The sequence below is a fragment of the Protopterus annectens genome, chromosome 6.part0, assembly GCF_019279795.1.
Source record: "Protopterus annectens isolate FY-2018-M chromosome 6.part0, PAN1.0, whole genome shotgun sequence".
NCBI classification, from domain to species: domain Eukaryota; kingdom Metazoa; phylum Chordata; order Ceratodontiformes; family Protopteridae; genus Protopterus; species Protopterus annectens.
Window position 1 is genome coordinate 329323616 of NC_056737.1, and position 17259 is coordinate 329340874.

General features: G+C 38.6%; 1 protein-coding gene across 1 annotated transcript in view; it reads right to left on the reverse strand.

The window, feature by feature from the left end:
- Window positions 1-17259, reverse strand: part of TMEM62 (transmembrane protein 62) — a 462564-nt gene that overhangs the window by 87117 nt on the left and 358188 nt on the right. The window contains exon 9 of the mRNA XM_044073516.1: window positions 3334-3418. Within this exon, the coding sequence (XP_043929451.1) occupies window positions 3334-3418 (85 nt within the window). The remainder of the gene's footprint in view (window positions 1-3333; window positions 3419-17259) is intronic.

The following is a 17259-nucleotide window of genomic DNA, read 5'->3' on the forward strand; positions in this document are numbered from 1 at the left end:
TGCATGAAAATAATGCAGAATGCTACTATAGCTTGTTTTCCTTTCTATGAATGTTTGTGCACCAATGCCATTGTTTAAAATATGAAGATTTAATGATGGTGTTTAAAAAAGAAATTATGATAAAACTGAAAACAAAAAGATAACAGTGTGGAACAAAGCAAGGATCAAAATGTTTGAGGTCTAAAAGTGTGGGAGTTACTCTTGGAGCTGTAAAGCCTGCAAACTAACAATTTTCTGTGCCTTTTTCTGTAATTAGGTTCTGGTATGGGGAAGAATGTTAAATGCACTTAAAAGGTCTGACTACTATTGTCTCATTCTGCTTTGAAGCAAATTTAAGAGATCAAGTACAAAGAACAAAAAAAAATATTTTTTTTTCTAAAATAAGAATAAATGACACTGGCTGACTGCAAATGTAGCCCTATATTTAAAATATACTACCATGCACTAGCACACTACACCAGCATGGAAGATTCTACCCAAGATTTGTTTGCAGGCTATTCTGGTAAAATTGAGTATTAAAAAAAAAGAGAGAGGGAGAGCATTTTTGTTAGAAGGGGACTGCTTTACATACAACTCCTTTCATCTCAAAGGAGGCAGACCAAGAAAAGATTATCAAATGCAACCCCCCCACACTTTTTTTTTTTTACTAGTTATGATGTAATGTTGTCTGATCCTTTTATATGGCAGGAAAGCACACACTACTTCTCTTGCTTGTGTTATTCTAATTAGAAAATTAGAACGATCTCAAACTTTATGTATTCAATTTATTTAGCATATAAATTGGGACAGCTCTTATTTGGCTTATACTTCTTGGAGGTAAAGACTAATGTCAAGGACCTTTGGCTGACCAAGTTTGCAGATGACTGAAAAGTGGGAGCAATTATAGATTCCCCCCATGACATAAACATCTTACAAGACTATCTAACACAGACAAATGACTGGTGCCATGGACTAAAACTCAATGCCAAGAAATGCATTATAGTGCCTTTTTTGAAAACTGCCACCTAGGCTAACTACTCCATCGATAAGACACCTCTAAGACCTGATCAGTAGTCTGGGATCTAGGAACAAATGCAGACAGTAATCTGGACTTTGACCAACATGTGACCAATATAGTATGAAAATCATTCTACGTCTCCCAACTTATAAGCAACTGCATGGCACCCAGGTCCAAGGAAGTCATAATGCCACTTTATTTGGCCATCATCAGACCCATCATTGATTATAATGCCCCCTTCGGCAAGTACCTGGCCAGATATAAGCAAAAGTTGGAATGGCCACAAAGGTTCCCTACCAGGAGAATTCAGGGTGCAAACAACACATTGTCTTATATGGATCACCTTAAAGCCCTATCTCTATACTTGGTCTCCTACAGCTTACTGAGAGGTGATCTACGGTTGGTATGCAAACAGCTTCAATGCCACTAGATCAAGGATTTAAATTTTGCCTGTGACATAAATAAAACATGTTGGTGAGACAGATACGTGTCTCAGAAGATCCCCATGCTCTGGAACAGGCTCCCCATCCATGTGAAGCAGAGTCCATCCCTAATCCTTTTTAAGCATAGCCTTGACCAATAGATGTGAAAACAAAAATTCACTCCAGATCTGGCCCCAATGTCTCTGATAGACAGAGGTAAACAGTAATGCAGAAACTGACAAGTTCCCCCAACATAATCTTTAGAAACTTTTTAATATACTACCTCTTAATAAACGCCCATGATACATAGGAACACAATTGGGTTGGATTGCATGGATAGGCTTATAAAGGCCCTGGTGCTCATTAGCCTAGTATGTATAGTACTTATGAACCTATGTACAAGATAAGCATATTCTGATATAAACATCACCTTAAAAATCATCTGACTATGAATGAAATGAAAATAAAATGAAAAAGCATTTGTGACTACTGCTGAACTTGTAGTGGGACCAAGGATGTTTTGAAAACAGTTAAATAACTTCAGCGGTTTAAAGCTTCCCTCTCCAACGTTAATGGTTGCTTGGTGCAAAAGGTATGAAAAACAGTGTCAAAAATGTTAGAAAGGTTTCAGCAGGTGGACTAGAAGGCTACTGTCAGCCAAAGTCTGTAAAGAATTTATTTTTGTTTACATTAATCAAATATGATTTTAGAAACTTCTTGAACAGTTTAAGATGTTCAATATTTCTAATTCATTTCAAGAATACAGTTTCAGCTAGTTGGTACAGTTTTGGAAAATGCCCTTCTACTGGTAAATAATTTAATAGGTGACCACAGCAACTGAACAATCTCAGTATTTCAGAGGGGGTATGACTGACTTGTAATGTACAGTTTGTTGCGAAGACAGGGATAACATCTATGGTAAAAGAATTCTGAAATCAAGAGTACTGAGAAGAAAAGGCTTGAGCAGAAACAGGGAGCCACTTGCTTTTGTACAGTGTACTACAGTCAAGCTCCCTTTTTATTAGAGAAGTTAATAAATCTATGCATTTTCTTTGCAGAGTGAATTTTGGATCACCAATCACAATTATGGTCATTCCTTGCTGGTAAATATGGTAGATATTGTATTCATTTTAAAATGTAGAAACAGCTACTTTCAAAATGTTATGGTATCAATTTATGTATTTAGTTATTTCTTTTCTTTCTTTTTTTTTTTTTTTTTTTGTTAAGTTGGACCTAATAGGCACAACCTATTCACAACGGAAGTCAGGGAGAAAAAGTTGTCTTTTGCATGGATAATTTATACATTTGTGCCAGATGCATTCTTCATAAAAGACAAATAGATTAAAACACTAACAATACATTTATGTACAAAAGCACAACTATCTATACAGACATAAACAGTGATCTACAAAAACCTAGGTGATTTATGAATTCATGACAATATCGTAATACTAGAGAAGCACATCATCTTGTGCAGAAAAAAAATACAACTATTTTTCTTTTAGTAATACACCATATAACATGTGAATAAGTCAAGGTGCTTTAGACAGAAGCAAGCATAGCAATCTTATTTCTGTAAGAACCTGTACATACAAAAACTTACTAAAATTCACTATAAGGAATCAATCACACTTACGTTATGTCACAATTTTTCTTTAAATCACAAACCACACAATCTTATATGTGTCAGTTTGCACATTTTGATACTGTCCTAACTGAAACTTCTCACACATTTTCTCAGGGTCTGTATGGAGTACTACATCCTACCATACAAATTAAAAACAGTTCTGCTGAACATATTTAAGTAGTGCATACTTTGGAGAAAGCACTTTCCACATAAGATGCAGAAATGCTGGATGGCAATCTTTGTAAGGACACCACCATGCAAACTAAAGTTCCTGAAAAGGCTCTTACCTTTCGGGACTGGCTTCTTCAGATACCTAAACACAATGATGATACTGACGTGTACAGCTATACTCAAGAAAAAGATGATTCTGACCTAAAAAAATGTACAAGGAATTAGTTCTTTATATGGGCTTTGCATTGCAGTTCTCTTCTCATGCCATGCAAGTTACAAATTAGATTAACAACATCTATATTAGACAGACATTAGTATGCAGCTAAAGCTAGATTAACCTGGATTTTGTGAGCTAGAGAAGCCCCTTTCCTTGTAAATATTTCCTAAACTGAAGTCTTGCATGCCTTGTGGGGTGCTACAAAAGCAGCCATGAACATGTGAAAGGAGAAAAGTAGTTATTTTCATATATTACTTTTTTTTAAAAAAAAGCTGTGTAGAATCCATTATTAATAAACAAGACAAATCTATGTCATGAATTTTCTTTGTCCTTCCTCACAGCAAATAACCCATTTCTTTTCGTAAACAACAAAATAACTAAAATAAATTTAACCCATTTCTTTTACCTGTAGTGTGCTGTTGCTGTATCTGTGTTTAACCTTTTGTTGTCTTTTCCCAAACAGAAAAAATGGGGTTTAAACTCACTTTTCCTCTAGTGCTTATACAAAATTGTGATACCTTAATAAACTGGGTTCACTGTTTTGGCAGTTGGGATTGTGATAATTTTTTTCCATGTGCGAAAAGCAGTGTGTCATCATGAAAGGTAACACTTGTAATGCTTGCAGTTTTTTTTTTTTTTTTTTATAACTGAACGTTACTAAATTTTTGACTAGGAAAAAAGAACGACACAGGTTCTATTGCCCTTTAATGAACTCGCTGTCCCTTTACTCCTTTGGATCGCTCACTATGCTACTGCCTCTGATCATTTGAATAACTGTATAACGTCACAGCATGAAATTCTGCTCCCAAAGCAGAGGGGATTCTAACCTAAATACTTAGCAATTCCTGTCACTGTACTCTGATTTCTCCTGAATGTAATTGTTTAGTATCCCAAGGAGCAGCTCAGTCAACAGATTTGTTACTCCATCATGTCTTCCAAAAAAAAAAAAAAAAAAGAAAATGCAGAATGCCAAGCAAGGAGGTACTGTGATTCAACTCCATTTTGCTCAATAACACAGGAGGTCCTTCTCTTCCTTATTAGCATATGCACAATTAGATGTTGAGCAGAAGACAAACTGTTATGCCCTGACAAGGTGTTCTACTAAACAGTTATTTTTACTAGGTTTTCAATGATGCATTGCACTTAAATAGACTGCCTTTATACCTAAAACAAAAATGGTAACTTCTAAAGAGAGTCACTATTACACTGGCAGCTTCCAGAGCAGCAATTATATCCGTGTTAAACAGCACTGAAAGTACATTTGCTTAAATACATTTTTGAAATGATAAAACTGATAATTTCAGTGGCAGTGGCAATATAGCATAATACACAATGCGACTGCAGACAACAATCACAGAAATCAGTGTCAATCTCATTTTAACATACACTTTAAAAGACCTGTATTCTGAATTAATTCTGTACAAAAATCTTAACCAGGAGCTCAGAAAAAACACACAAAGAATCACAAGGAACAGACAGCTTACCATAAGAGTCTTTAAAGAAACCATTGCACTTTTTTTTTTCAATTCATATACCTAAATATTACATCTTATGGCCGCATAAACATGGGGAATAAATTAATGTGTGGGTACATGGTGTACCACTACAGCCTTTGTTTTATCTTCATTAATTTTATATCCCAAAAACACTTGAAATAGTCTCAGAATGTTGCACAACACCAAAATGTCCTTTTCTTGATTTGTAAAGTGCAAAATAACATTATCAATAAATAAAGCTAACTTTTCTTGATTACCATAGGTTCATAGGTTCATACTAGGCTATCTGCCCTAGGGCATTTATAAGCCTAGCCAGAGTGTGTTTGGCTTTCGCCACCCATTTTAAATTAATTTTGCTATGCCTTTTTTTGAGGTTAGTATACTGTGCCTCTGTCTAACAGTGACACAGAAGTGATAGCCGGGGTAAACCTACGATCTCCCATCCACTCATCAAGATTCCTCTTGAAGAGAGTCAATGTGGGACTCTGCCTAACCTGGACTGGGATTTTATTCCAGAGTGAAGGGAGCCTCTGGGTTATGAATCTGTCCCTCCAGCATGTCCTATTTATTTCAGTGCTGAGGTTCAAGTCTCTTGAGCTTGTAGCTCGATGGGATTTGGATTTTCTGAGGTGCAGCATGTCCATTAATTCCGGGTTGGACATGGCTTTATACGTCAGGCACAGATCGCCTCTGAGCAGGCAGTATGCCACTGAGTAGAGCTGGAGTTTCTTTAACCGGGCAGCATATGGCATCTGTTTGAGCCCTTTGATCCTCTTGGTGAGGTACTTTTGGGGTCTTTCCAGTTGCTGCAGGTGTCTGGTAAGGTACATCCCAAAAGGGGCATTGTACTCAATTATGGGCCTGATGAGGGATGAGTAAAGAGGCACGATGACCTCCCCTGATCTAGATGTGAATCCCTTCATGATTAGGTGGGCTATATAAAATGTTTTTCTAACCACTTTGGCCATGTGGTTGTCAAATGAGAGATTGCTATCAACTTGGGTCCCCAGGTCCCTAATGACTTCTTCTGTACTTAATGGATTACCACCTATGTGGCAATTTGTGGGCACTTTGTTTTTGCCAAAGGGGATGACTATACACTTTTTGGCGTTTAGCTTGAGGCCATGGCTCTGGCACCAGCTGTCTGTTTCTATGAGGCCCTTTTCGGAGGATGCTTGTGTCGGCTGGAGAGTTGATTATGGCGCCCAGTTTGCAGTCATCTGCGAACTTGGTCAGCCGCAGTCCTTCCGTGTTGGCCTGTACCGCCGAGAAATATATACCGAACAAGAGAGGTCCCAGGACTGAGCCTTGTGGGGCGCCACTTGTAACTGGTTTGGAGTCTGACATGGCTTCAGCAATTCTAACCATGTGGGTTCTGTCCTTGAGCCAGTTTGCAGCCCATCTAGTGACATAGGGGTTTATATTTAAGCTGGTGAGCTTATCTATAATGCCCGAGTGGGTTATTGTATCGAAGGCTTTTGTGAGGTCCAGGTAGGCTGTGTGGACCACCTTCCCCTCGTCGATGGCCTTGGTGACTGTTTCAAAGAAATCAACCAGGTTTAAGAGGCAGGATCTGCCCTTAACAAAGCCAAACTGGGTAGGATCCAGTGTCTGTAGGTCCCCAATATCTTTATTTATGAGGTCCATGATGATCCTTTCCATAGCTTTGCAGACCAAGCTAGTCAGGCTTATGGGGCGATAGTTTCCAGGATCCGTTGAGGCACCACCTTTGTGGAGAGGGACCACTGTTGCTGTACGCCACTCTTTGGGTACATATCCTGTAGTAAGGCTAAGATTGAACAGTAGTTTTATGTTTGGGTTTAGCTCTTCTTGGAGTTCATGTAGGATGCAGCCCGAGACACCATCTGGTCCCATTGATGCTGTGTTTTTTGCTTTGGAGAGGGCGGCTCTCACCTGAGCATCTGAGATGTCAGGGGGGCAGCACTCTGTTGGGATAGATATTTGCCCTTTTGGTGGGGAGGGGGGGGAGTTTGCACTGAACCTGTCAGCTAGGATGTTGGCAATGTCTGTGGGCTCAGTGTATTTTTTGTCATTTTGGACTAATTCTGAGCATATCTGGGAATTCCCACCATACAAGTTATATCCCTGAATTTGTGAGTTCTCTATTTTCTTTGCCAACCAATGGCTCTAAATATAAAGCAGATAACAAAGGGGAAATAAGACATCCCTTCCTGGTTCCTTGCTCAAACACAGCTTGTCAGAAAGGAACCCTCCCACCTTAATTCTTACCTCTGGCCCTTCATATATCCTCCTAATTAACCCTTTTATTTTCTCAGGGAATGCAAATGATTCCATTTCCCTACTCAAAATCTTAGCTGGCTACCGTACGCCTTCTCTGCATTGTATGCCTTCTCTGAATCAAGACCTACCAGCAATATCAGTATTGCTTTACATTCTGCTTCCTTCTGGATCATCATTGTTCCATTAATGTTGTCAAATGTATTCCTTCCCTCAGTAAAATCAAGCTGATACATATCTATCTTATCTAACAATAGACAAAAACACTTGACAGTTGAGGTATACAATTAAAATGGGTCTATATGAAGGTGGGACTGAATGGTCTTTAGCTTTTTTGGGTAGTACAGCCAGCTTTTATCCAAGATACTTGTGCTTGCCCCTTTTAAAATACTGTTGATCAAAATCTTCCAAATCTTTATCACTTTCGTCTCTCCTAGCTTCCAAACTTAAACATAATTAATCTGTTCCCAGAGACTTTACTGTTAATTGATGATATATAACCATTTTTGTGTCATGTCTTCCTATCTTAGCAATTAATTGTTGAATTAAGTCTTCCATAAATATTCCCCTATGTGCCTTTTCTTGGCTTGCACATTTCTCTGCTTAATACAAAATTTTCAACAATTACCAAAATATCTATAGGATCCTTAGGTTATTTTTCTTGTCATAGGCTCCTTAATTTTGGTGACAACCATTTCTACTTTCTGATGACTAACTCATTATGCTAAATGTTTTTGTGCTCTGTAATTGTCAAAAATAGTTACTTAACTGCAACCTTTCTAAATTCATGCATGTTATGCAAATACTCCCTAATATTCCCTTGAGCACTCTGCAGTTCCTCTTCTTGCTGAATCAGATTCTCTTTATTCTGCAATACTTTAACATCTGTCAGCCCCTCTAAATAATACCTATTACTTCTTTCCCATATACCCTTTTCTTTTATTTCTAAACTTATTTTTCATTTTATCCTAGTCACTAGGTATCCCTCCTGCAGACATTTCTATCGTCCCTAAAAACTCTCAAATAATTTCTAATAGTCTTTCCATAAATGCCTCTCTTTTTAAGAAGTGAGAAAGTGCCAGAGAATTATTTTTACTTCATTACTCTGCACTATATTTTAGTTTTTATCAGCACATGATTGGAAATAATTATTGGACATGTGTACAAGCTTTCAATTATGTGCACATGCTCCTGTGAAATATAAATGTTATCCAGTCTAGGACGGTTATTGTACATTGAGGGATAATATGTACATCCTGTCTGATTTCCTACTACCAAACATTCTCATATATTTCTTCTGAAATATGTCATTTTTTTGTTATAGTTTCCCTTCTAGATCCACCCAAAACATCATCACTACTGCAAATCAGGTTCCAGTTACCAGTCATAAATAATATTCTCTGCTGAAAGCTGATTCTTTCTCCCAAAATTCTCTAAGTTGTATAATAGCAGTTCTAGATGGAATATAAATACATAACAGTGTAATCCTCCTCCCTTGCCAACATCCCCTTATTAGCACAAATCTACCATTACCGCCTTTTTCCCTCTTCCATTATTATTAAAGCCCCTCTAGCAATCATTACTACTCCCGTTTTTTTTTCCATGATACTCTGCTAAATGCCCAACCTGAGATCCTTTCTTTGTCAAATTCATATGCTTATTTCTATCCAAATCTGTCTCATATAACATTGCCATTTGCACACTACATTTCTTAATATAATTTAAAGCTCTGTTTATTTGTCTATGTCTGTAAGACCATTTGCATTCCATGATAATATGGACAAAAAATACATTATGTTAGAAAATTATTACTCCTACTTATTATATATAACAGTTCTTTGAAATGTGCATTTCCAACTTTTGTCTTATGTGCACAAACTAATGTTTGGCAGGCTGATCTTTTAAGCAATCATTTCTTGTCATCTTCATCTGAACATGCGTCACAATTTTAAAGACTTTCTGCTTTAATGAAAATACTCAAAACAAAAACTAAATAAATTTTTAGAACCGTCCCAACCTATTTTACACTAGAACAAATTGCACAAAACTATGTATATTTCCAACAAATTAAGTTTACCCCTCCAGGCAGCATCCATGGCTGCACCCAGAGGTATTCCCCAATTGATGGCTGCACCCAGAGCTACCTCCCAATCTAAAATTAAGGTTACTTATGTTTAAAAGCCTGTGTTCCCACTTACACTGATTGCTGTCTTTTCTTTCGTTATCTCTATTCCCCTCCTAGTTGTGAAAAGCAGCTTAGCTCTATGAAATAGTACACTGACTGTCTTTAAATAAACTAAATTATGCACTGCTGTATTAAATGCATTAAAATATTAAGACTGTTGCTGATGATACTAATTCTTACTCACTTCCCACAGTTTTGAACTTTTATTTTTCACTGAACTGCTTGCTACTATACCTTTAAGTGTTACATTTCTCTCAACAGACCGTGTTCAGGGCTCTCAACATTAACTGCTTGCAAAGCCAACAATAAGGAAAAATAGCTAACAACTCTGCAGATGCATGAAATAATTTAAGGCTCATATATATGTCAAGCAAAATGTTATACACCTAAGTGGAAAGGAATGATGATGAAGGGTGGGTAGGTCAAGAAATAAGGGGAAGGTAAAATTTTGGATGCAGGCCTTTAAGGAGGACAACAACCATATACAATACTATATTATATTTATAAGGTACCAGAAAGTATTCTAAAAATTAAGCCTTTATGGGAATGGAAAAAAGGCAATTTTACCAAAATGGATTACTGCAAGTAGAGTTAAAATAAGCAAGTGGTGGAATTTATTGGAGAAAGGAATGAGGCCAAGAAGAAGCTTGTTCTGCAGGTTAGTCTACCTTCCTTACCAAGGATTGCTAACGTAGTGTAAGCAAAGAGAAGGGGATTTGGGATTGCTAAATTAAATACCGGCTCTAGAGTTTTTAGTCGAGTCTGCAACAAAAGCTACTGTTACAAAATGAATAATTAGTAGAGCATATAAATACTGCATGATAACTATAATAATCAGAAAATGTCGGAAAGCCAATTTACAAAGTCACAGAGGGAGAACATCTGTATGGACTCTATGTATGTAACACAGTACAGCACATTTTTTGCATGGAAGTGTTTGCATTGGTACTTTTATACCCAAAGAAGACTTCAGAGGATTTTTCCTTAGTAAGATAGCAAATGCTGGAGGTGTGATGGGAAAGAGAGAGGTGGCTGGTAACATGTTTTTTTGGGAATGTAACCAATGTTGGATAATTTTAAAAATCCCTACAAAGAACTTTGTCTGAAATGTTGAGGGAGAAAATGATGGTAACCAACAGAAATTATTGTTTTGAGCTGGATATAGAATCTGAATTGTTTAGGCATAGTTGGGCTTTATAAAGTTTAATAAGAGTGGCTGACAAAAAGCATTAACTAGAATGGGAAATCAAAATCTAAAGCAATCATATTTGAAGTAATGAATATTGTAGAGGAGATGGGATCATTAGACAAGGGAAGGAGATAATTACATGGCAGTAAATGGAATCTGTGGGAATACCTGTAGAACAATGCTCAGGAGGAGTGAAATTTAAGGAAGGTAAGAGTTTTCACAATATATGTACTGTTAGAGTGAATTAAAATTGTTGAAAAGAAAACATGTATGCTGCAAAAAGAAAAAAAAAGAAGGAAATGGACATTTTTTTTTCTTTTTTATTACTGGATGTGTACTTGTCACTTTTTAAAAAATGGCATGCTTAATAAAGATGTTTAAAAAAATTGCAAGTGGCATCAAATAAGCAAAGTTTAAAACTTTTCAATCTGAAACACAAACCTTCTACTCTCATTTGCCACTGAACACTTGGTAGAATAAGATAAGATTTGAAGCAGCCTTTCTAAGAGATGACTATTTATACTTACGTCAAGAAAAAAATGGGCTTCACCTCAAAGCTAATTATTTGAAAACTGTCAGTCAAAACGGGGGGGGGGGGCAGGTTTCACTATAAAGAACTCATAACAAAATGCATAGCGTAACCATAGACAGGTATGCCCGTTCAAACTCCACAAAGTGAAATCCCACCAAAAAGATCAGCACCACCAAAAAAAGACGCTGCTGAAATGAAATAAATCCTTTATTTTCAAAGTGGCAATATCTAAATGATAAAACATTATATCAGTTTCAGTTCTAAAAATACCTTTTTCAGTAACAGTTTTTATCAGCAGTATACTATCTATTTAAATAATAAAAACAATGGTGCCATTTAATCAAAATATGTTCTTAAAGGCACCATTTGCAAATAACATACCTAAATGCAAATATTTTGAATTGATTTACAAATACTCATTCAATTCAGGTTTAAACAATGCTCCTAAATTTACAATCCATATTCTTTCTTTTGTTAACAATAAACATTTCCACTCCAGGACTTTTTGTTGAAACACTGTCAAAACCCAAAAACATAAATCTAGTAATTTGATGACGCTAATTACATTTGTATAATGATTACTTTCCCTAATACAAAGAATACCACTAAAATGTTCTGAAATACAATTTGAATTATTAAAATAAATATGGAAGCTTAGGCCTGACATAAATCCTACATAAACACAGTATTCTCTTTGCATAGGCCTAGAAATTCAGTCATATTAAAGCAGGCCTGTCTCTTCATTTTATATTTCACATTTTACTTGCAGTCATGTCAAATGTCCAGTAGTTCAGAAACTAAAGAAAACAGGGCAGTTTGTCTTAATACTGCCATTACAGAGAAAAGGAAATAACTTCTATAAGACTTGATCAGGTCCTGTTAAATTACATCTACCTCCAGTGTATGCTACTACTAAATAATAAACTACCTCTATCAAACTCACAGTGAGTAAAGACTTATCTGAAAGGTACAAGAACATTTGGCACATAAAAGGAAAAACCTGGATATTTAGCAATTGTTCAGCACAGCTCTGGGTAATTTAAAAGATAAAGAAATTTATTCCAGTTCTTACTATGGTGACCAGCGTGACTAGGGGAAGACAATACTGACTGTTAAAGTGAGTCCAAAAACCCCATAGCAACTCTACAGTTGTTCATCATCAGATAGCCTATGTGTACTTTACAAAGCAGCAGTGTTCCTTAAAAATATTACTTGACTAACAAATCTATGTTGTTGTTGCTGTTTGTCTTTCGGCTTTTCCCGGTTAGGGGTTGCCACAGCGGAACTCCAGTCCGCTAATAATTGGCAGTAGATTTTCATGAACGCCGAGGTGCCAGCTCGACGTCCAACCTTCAACGAAGGCACGCCCATTTACGCATGTCTTTCGAACGCCACCCAACCATGGGAAGGACATGCAGACACCACACAGAAGGCACTCCCCGCACTCCAGCCGAGAATCGAACAGGAGAACCTGTTGCTGTGAGGCAACAATGCTACCGCTGCACCACCACGGCATGACTAACAAATCTATAGTAAAGTATTAAAAAACTTCAAAATCTCCAGGAAAGGAGACAGCAGTAAAAAGATACTAGTGTACAGGATGTTATGCAGTTCACAGCAATATTATCAGGAAATTTCACAATCTTTACAGAAGACAACAGACCTTCAAGTTTCCAGTGTGATGTCAAAGAGTCAAGGAAATCTTTACAAGATGGAGCTCAGAAAAGCTAAGAAATGACTGGCCACCTTCTCAACAACCCTTTAACTTTCCTTATATGAACATTCATTTTTATTACAATGCATTTTCTAGCTTAATCAAACAGTAAATATCACATAAGTATAAAGACTTATACACTAAAAGCATTAGTAAATGTAAATTGTCTGTGTTAGCTATGTCGGACAGTACATATAAAAACAGTTTATAAACTTTAAGGTACAAGCACCTGTAAATATTGGGTAAAGCAGTCTAAAAAATGTGTTCCAGAAATGTTACTTTAAATTTAAATGTTATCAGTTCAAGAATATTGAATCTTTCTAGATACAAAAGGATTAAAACACAGAAGCAAACTGTAATGAGTAAGACAATGAAAAAAATTCATCATGATTCGCAGTATAAATCAGTGTTTACAGAAATTACTCCATTTTCAGCTTCTAATGTGACATGCAAATGTCAATAAAGAGCATAAAAAGCAGATATTTTCAGTGTCTCAAGTTAATGCTAAAAGTATGATTTCAAGTACAGATGATTGAAGTGAAATAAATTCTAATTTGTTGTTTTCAGAAGCCAATCCAAATATTGCACTGAGGGAAATTCAGCATGCAGAGACTAACTGCAGTCCTGCAGTAACAGATCAATCTGATACAGTAAACATCAGTGTAAATAATATATACAGTGGATATAAAAAGTTTACAAACCCCCTGTTAAAATGCCAGTTTTTTGTGATATAAAAAAATGAGACCACAATATATAATTTCAAACCTTTTCCCACCTTTAGTGCGACCTATAACCTGTACAATTCAACTGAAAAACAAACAAATCTGTTAGGGGAAAAAATATAAAAAAATAAAAAAACGTACAATACACTGGTTGCATAAGTGTGCACACCCTTAAACTAATACTTTGTTGTGTGTGCACACCCTTAAACTAATACTTTGTTGAAGCACATTTTGATTTAATTACGGCATTCAGTCTTCTTGGGTAGGAGTCTATCAGCATGGCACATCTTGATTTAGCAATATTTGTCCACATTTCCTTGCAAAAGCGCTCCAAATCTGTCAGACTGCGAGGGCATCTCTTGTGCACAGCCCTCTTCAGGTCACCCCACAGATTTTTTATTGGATTTAGATCTGGGCTCTTACTGGGCCATTCCAAAACTGTAATTTTCTTCTGGCAAAGCCATTCTTTTGTTGATTTGGATGTATGCTTGGGGTCACTGTCATGTTGAAAGGTGAAATTCCTCTTCATTTTCATCTTTCTAGCAGACACCTGAAGGTTTTGGGCCAAAAGTGACTGGTATTTGGAACTGTTCATAATTCCCTCCACCTTGACTACAGTCCCAGTTCCAGCTGAAGAAAAGCAACCCAAAATCATGATACTGCCACCACAATGCTTGACTGTGGGGATGGTGTTCTTTTGGTGATGCAAAGTGTTGTTTTTGCGCCAAATTTACCTTTTGGAATTGTAGCCAAAAAGTTCAACCTTGGTCTCATCAGACAATAACACATTTTCCCACATGCTTTTGGGAGACTTGATGCATTGTTTTGCAAATTTTAGCTGGGCCTGGGTATTTTTCTGTGTAAGAAAAGGCTTCTGTCATGAAACCCTACCCCATAGTCCAGACATATGGAGAATACAGGAGATTGTTGTCACATGTAGTACACAACTAGTGCTTGCCAAAATTCTTGCAGCTCCTTCAGTGTTGCTGTAGGTCTCTTGGCTACCTCCCTGACCAATTTTCGTCTTGCATTTTCACAAATTTTGGAGGGACGCCCAATTCTTTGCAATGTCACTGTTGTTCCATATTAGGGGCAAGCAAAAAGCCGTCTGAAGACATTGCCCACTCCCAAACCATCATGGCCCCTCCACAGTGGATAAGAACGGGTTCCTCCTTGTTTGTTGGATGTACCACATGACTGACATATTGTCTGTGTGGATCGCAATTATTCTTAGAGGGAGAGTGTCCTGAAAGGCTTGCAATGATGGGAGGACAGCTGTCATTTCCAGAACATTCACATGCAGTCTTCTTCTTGTAATGCCCCCCCCCCCCCAACTGGTAGCGTTCATTGTCACTGTGGTAAAGGGGGATGGAAGAAGGAAAGGTCTGCCTAATGTCGGGTCATCCGACAGAAGCCACCACTGAAGATGCCTTCTGCAAACAGCAGTCAGCTTGATAGGAACAAACAGTGGCTGGTAGAGAATCGACCACTGAGCAGCTGAAGTCCATTTAAGGACTCACATAAAATATCTTGCAAGAGGAACTAGTGGGATGGCAGCTGCCATAGAACCTACAGTTTGGAGAATTATCCTTGCTGGGGTAGAAGCCAGAGTCAACACTGTTTGCACTTGATCTCTCAAGATTAGGACGCAATGAGGAGGAAGTGCGGCAATCTGACTGACTCTGTCCAAGGTAGCACCAATGAACTCTAAAGTCTGCACAGGGGTAAGACTGGATTTTGCCAGGTTTATAATAATCCCCAGATGGTTGGCAAGGTTGAAGAAGTAATCTCTAGCCTGTATCAGCTGATGCTTGGTTGGGGCAGTGAAGAGCCAGTCATCCAGATAAGGGAACACCTGGAATCCCTGCAGTCTGAGGTGAGCTGCGATTACTGCCATACATTTGGTGAACACCCTGGGGGCTGTGGTGAGTCCAAAGGGCAGAGCCCTGAATTGGAAATGACTGGCTCCCAGCCAGAAGCACAGATGACTCCTGGAGCGCCTGTCTATTTTGATGTGATAGCATGCATCCTTTACGTCCACAGAGCACATCCAATTGCCATTCGTAGCAGTGGGAGAATGGACTGAATTGTCACCATCTGGAACTTTAGTTTCTTTTTGAGCAAGTTTAACCTGCTTAGATCCAATATGTATCGCAGGTCCCCAGTTTTCTTTGGCACTAAAAAGAAGTGAGAGCAAATCCTCTTTGTGCGACCGGGGCCTCTTGATTGACTCTCATTTACATTAGACTTAGAATTTCTGCTGCTGCAAACTCCCTCTGACTGGATGGAACATCGGGGAGTCTCTTTGACCTCCACTGAGGAGAACTATGGAAGGGAACAGTGTAGCCTCCAGATATAATCTCTAATACCCACATGTTTTGAGTAATATCGGTCCAGGAGGTAGGATGGAGAGAGAACTTAACCCAACTGCCTCCAGAGATGAACAGTCAAGCAGCACTTCAAGAGCGCTGAAAAGGCTTATCAGAGAAAGGTTCCCTGAAGGCCTGATTCTGTGGCACCCTCCTCTGCCTCTGGGGTGGCATCTCCCATTGAAACTTCCTTCACAGCCGCTGTGCTGTGGAGCAGAGAACCTGACCCTGACAGCAGACCAGAGTCTTCCCTTCCTGTTCACTGTGGGCTAGGGTCTCTTTGACCAATGGCCCTACGAGTGACAATCTATCAAAGGGGGCGTTAACAAAGGATGCCTTAAAGGGATCCGCGAAATCACAAAGGTTCATCCAGGCATGTCTCTAAATACCAATGTCTGAGTTGGCTGCCTGAGAGGCACCTTCCGTGGAATGGAAAATTAGCCTCATGAAAGAGTTGGACAAGGACGAATGAGTATCCAGTCAGGGGGAGACCTTCTTAAAGTCTCTAGTGACATGGTCTCTGCCAGAGAGTCCGAAAGCTCTTTCACCAGGTTCCTATGTAAATGGGTAAAGTGTGCCAGGTAGTTCAATGTCTTCAGTGAGAAAGTGGCCAAGGCGTAAACATGCTTGCCAAACCTGTCTATTGTTCTGGACTCCATGTTTGGCGGATGGACAGTGAAGCTCTGCTAGCTCCATTTTGGTTGCTGCTGCCACAACCATGGCATCCACTGAATACCCTTACTCCAATAAGGTTTGTCTTTGGGGGGAGACAAAAATTTGTCAGGTTGCTTGGGAATCAGTTCGACTGAGTCGGGCATCTACCTGGCCCAGCTGGACACCAAGTCCACTAACTCGTCTGCCGGGGGAACTACCCAGGATGTAGATGGGCCCATCCCAAAGGCATCCAAAAATATAAACTCCTCACAGGAAGGAGGTTGAGCTGACCAACCACCTCTCTACTGCAGAATGTCTAAAATATCTCTGAAGGAGACGTCCTCCTGTGGTGATCTGAGGGATCCCTCTACTTCATCAAAGTCCATACCTTCAGTGACTGACTCTGAGGGGGTGTCAATGTGCTTCCTTTTGCATGTCCTCTTACAAGGGATCTCCTCTGTGGGGTGCTCAGGGGAGGTCTCGGAAGAGGAGGGGGTTCCCTGTTGCGGAAGAGCTTGGAAGCCAGTCTGGACGGGCTGACTCAGAACAGGAATAATAGGCTCAAGTCTCAGATCCAAACAGAGTCAGCAGTATGGATCATGGCTCAACCAGATCCCTGTGGGTAGAGAAAGCCCTTTCTACCACTAGGAAAGCCGATGGACCTAGAAAATCCCTTCCCAATTACACCGGAGCTGAGGCTAGAGA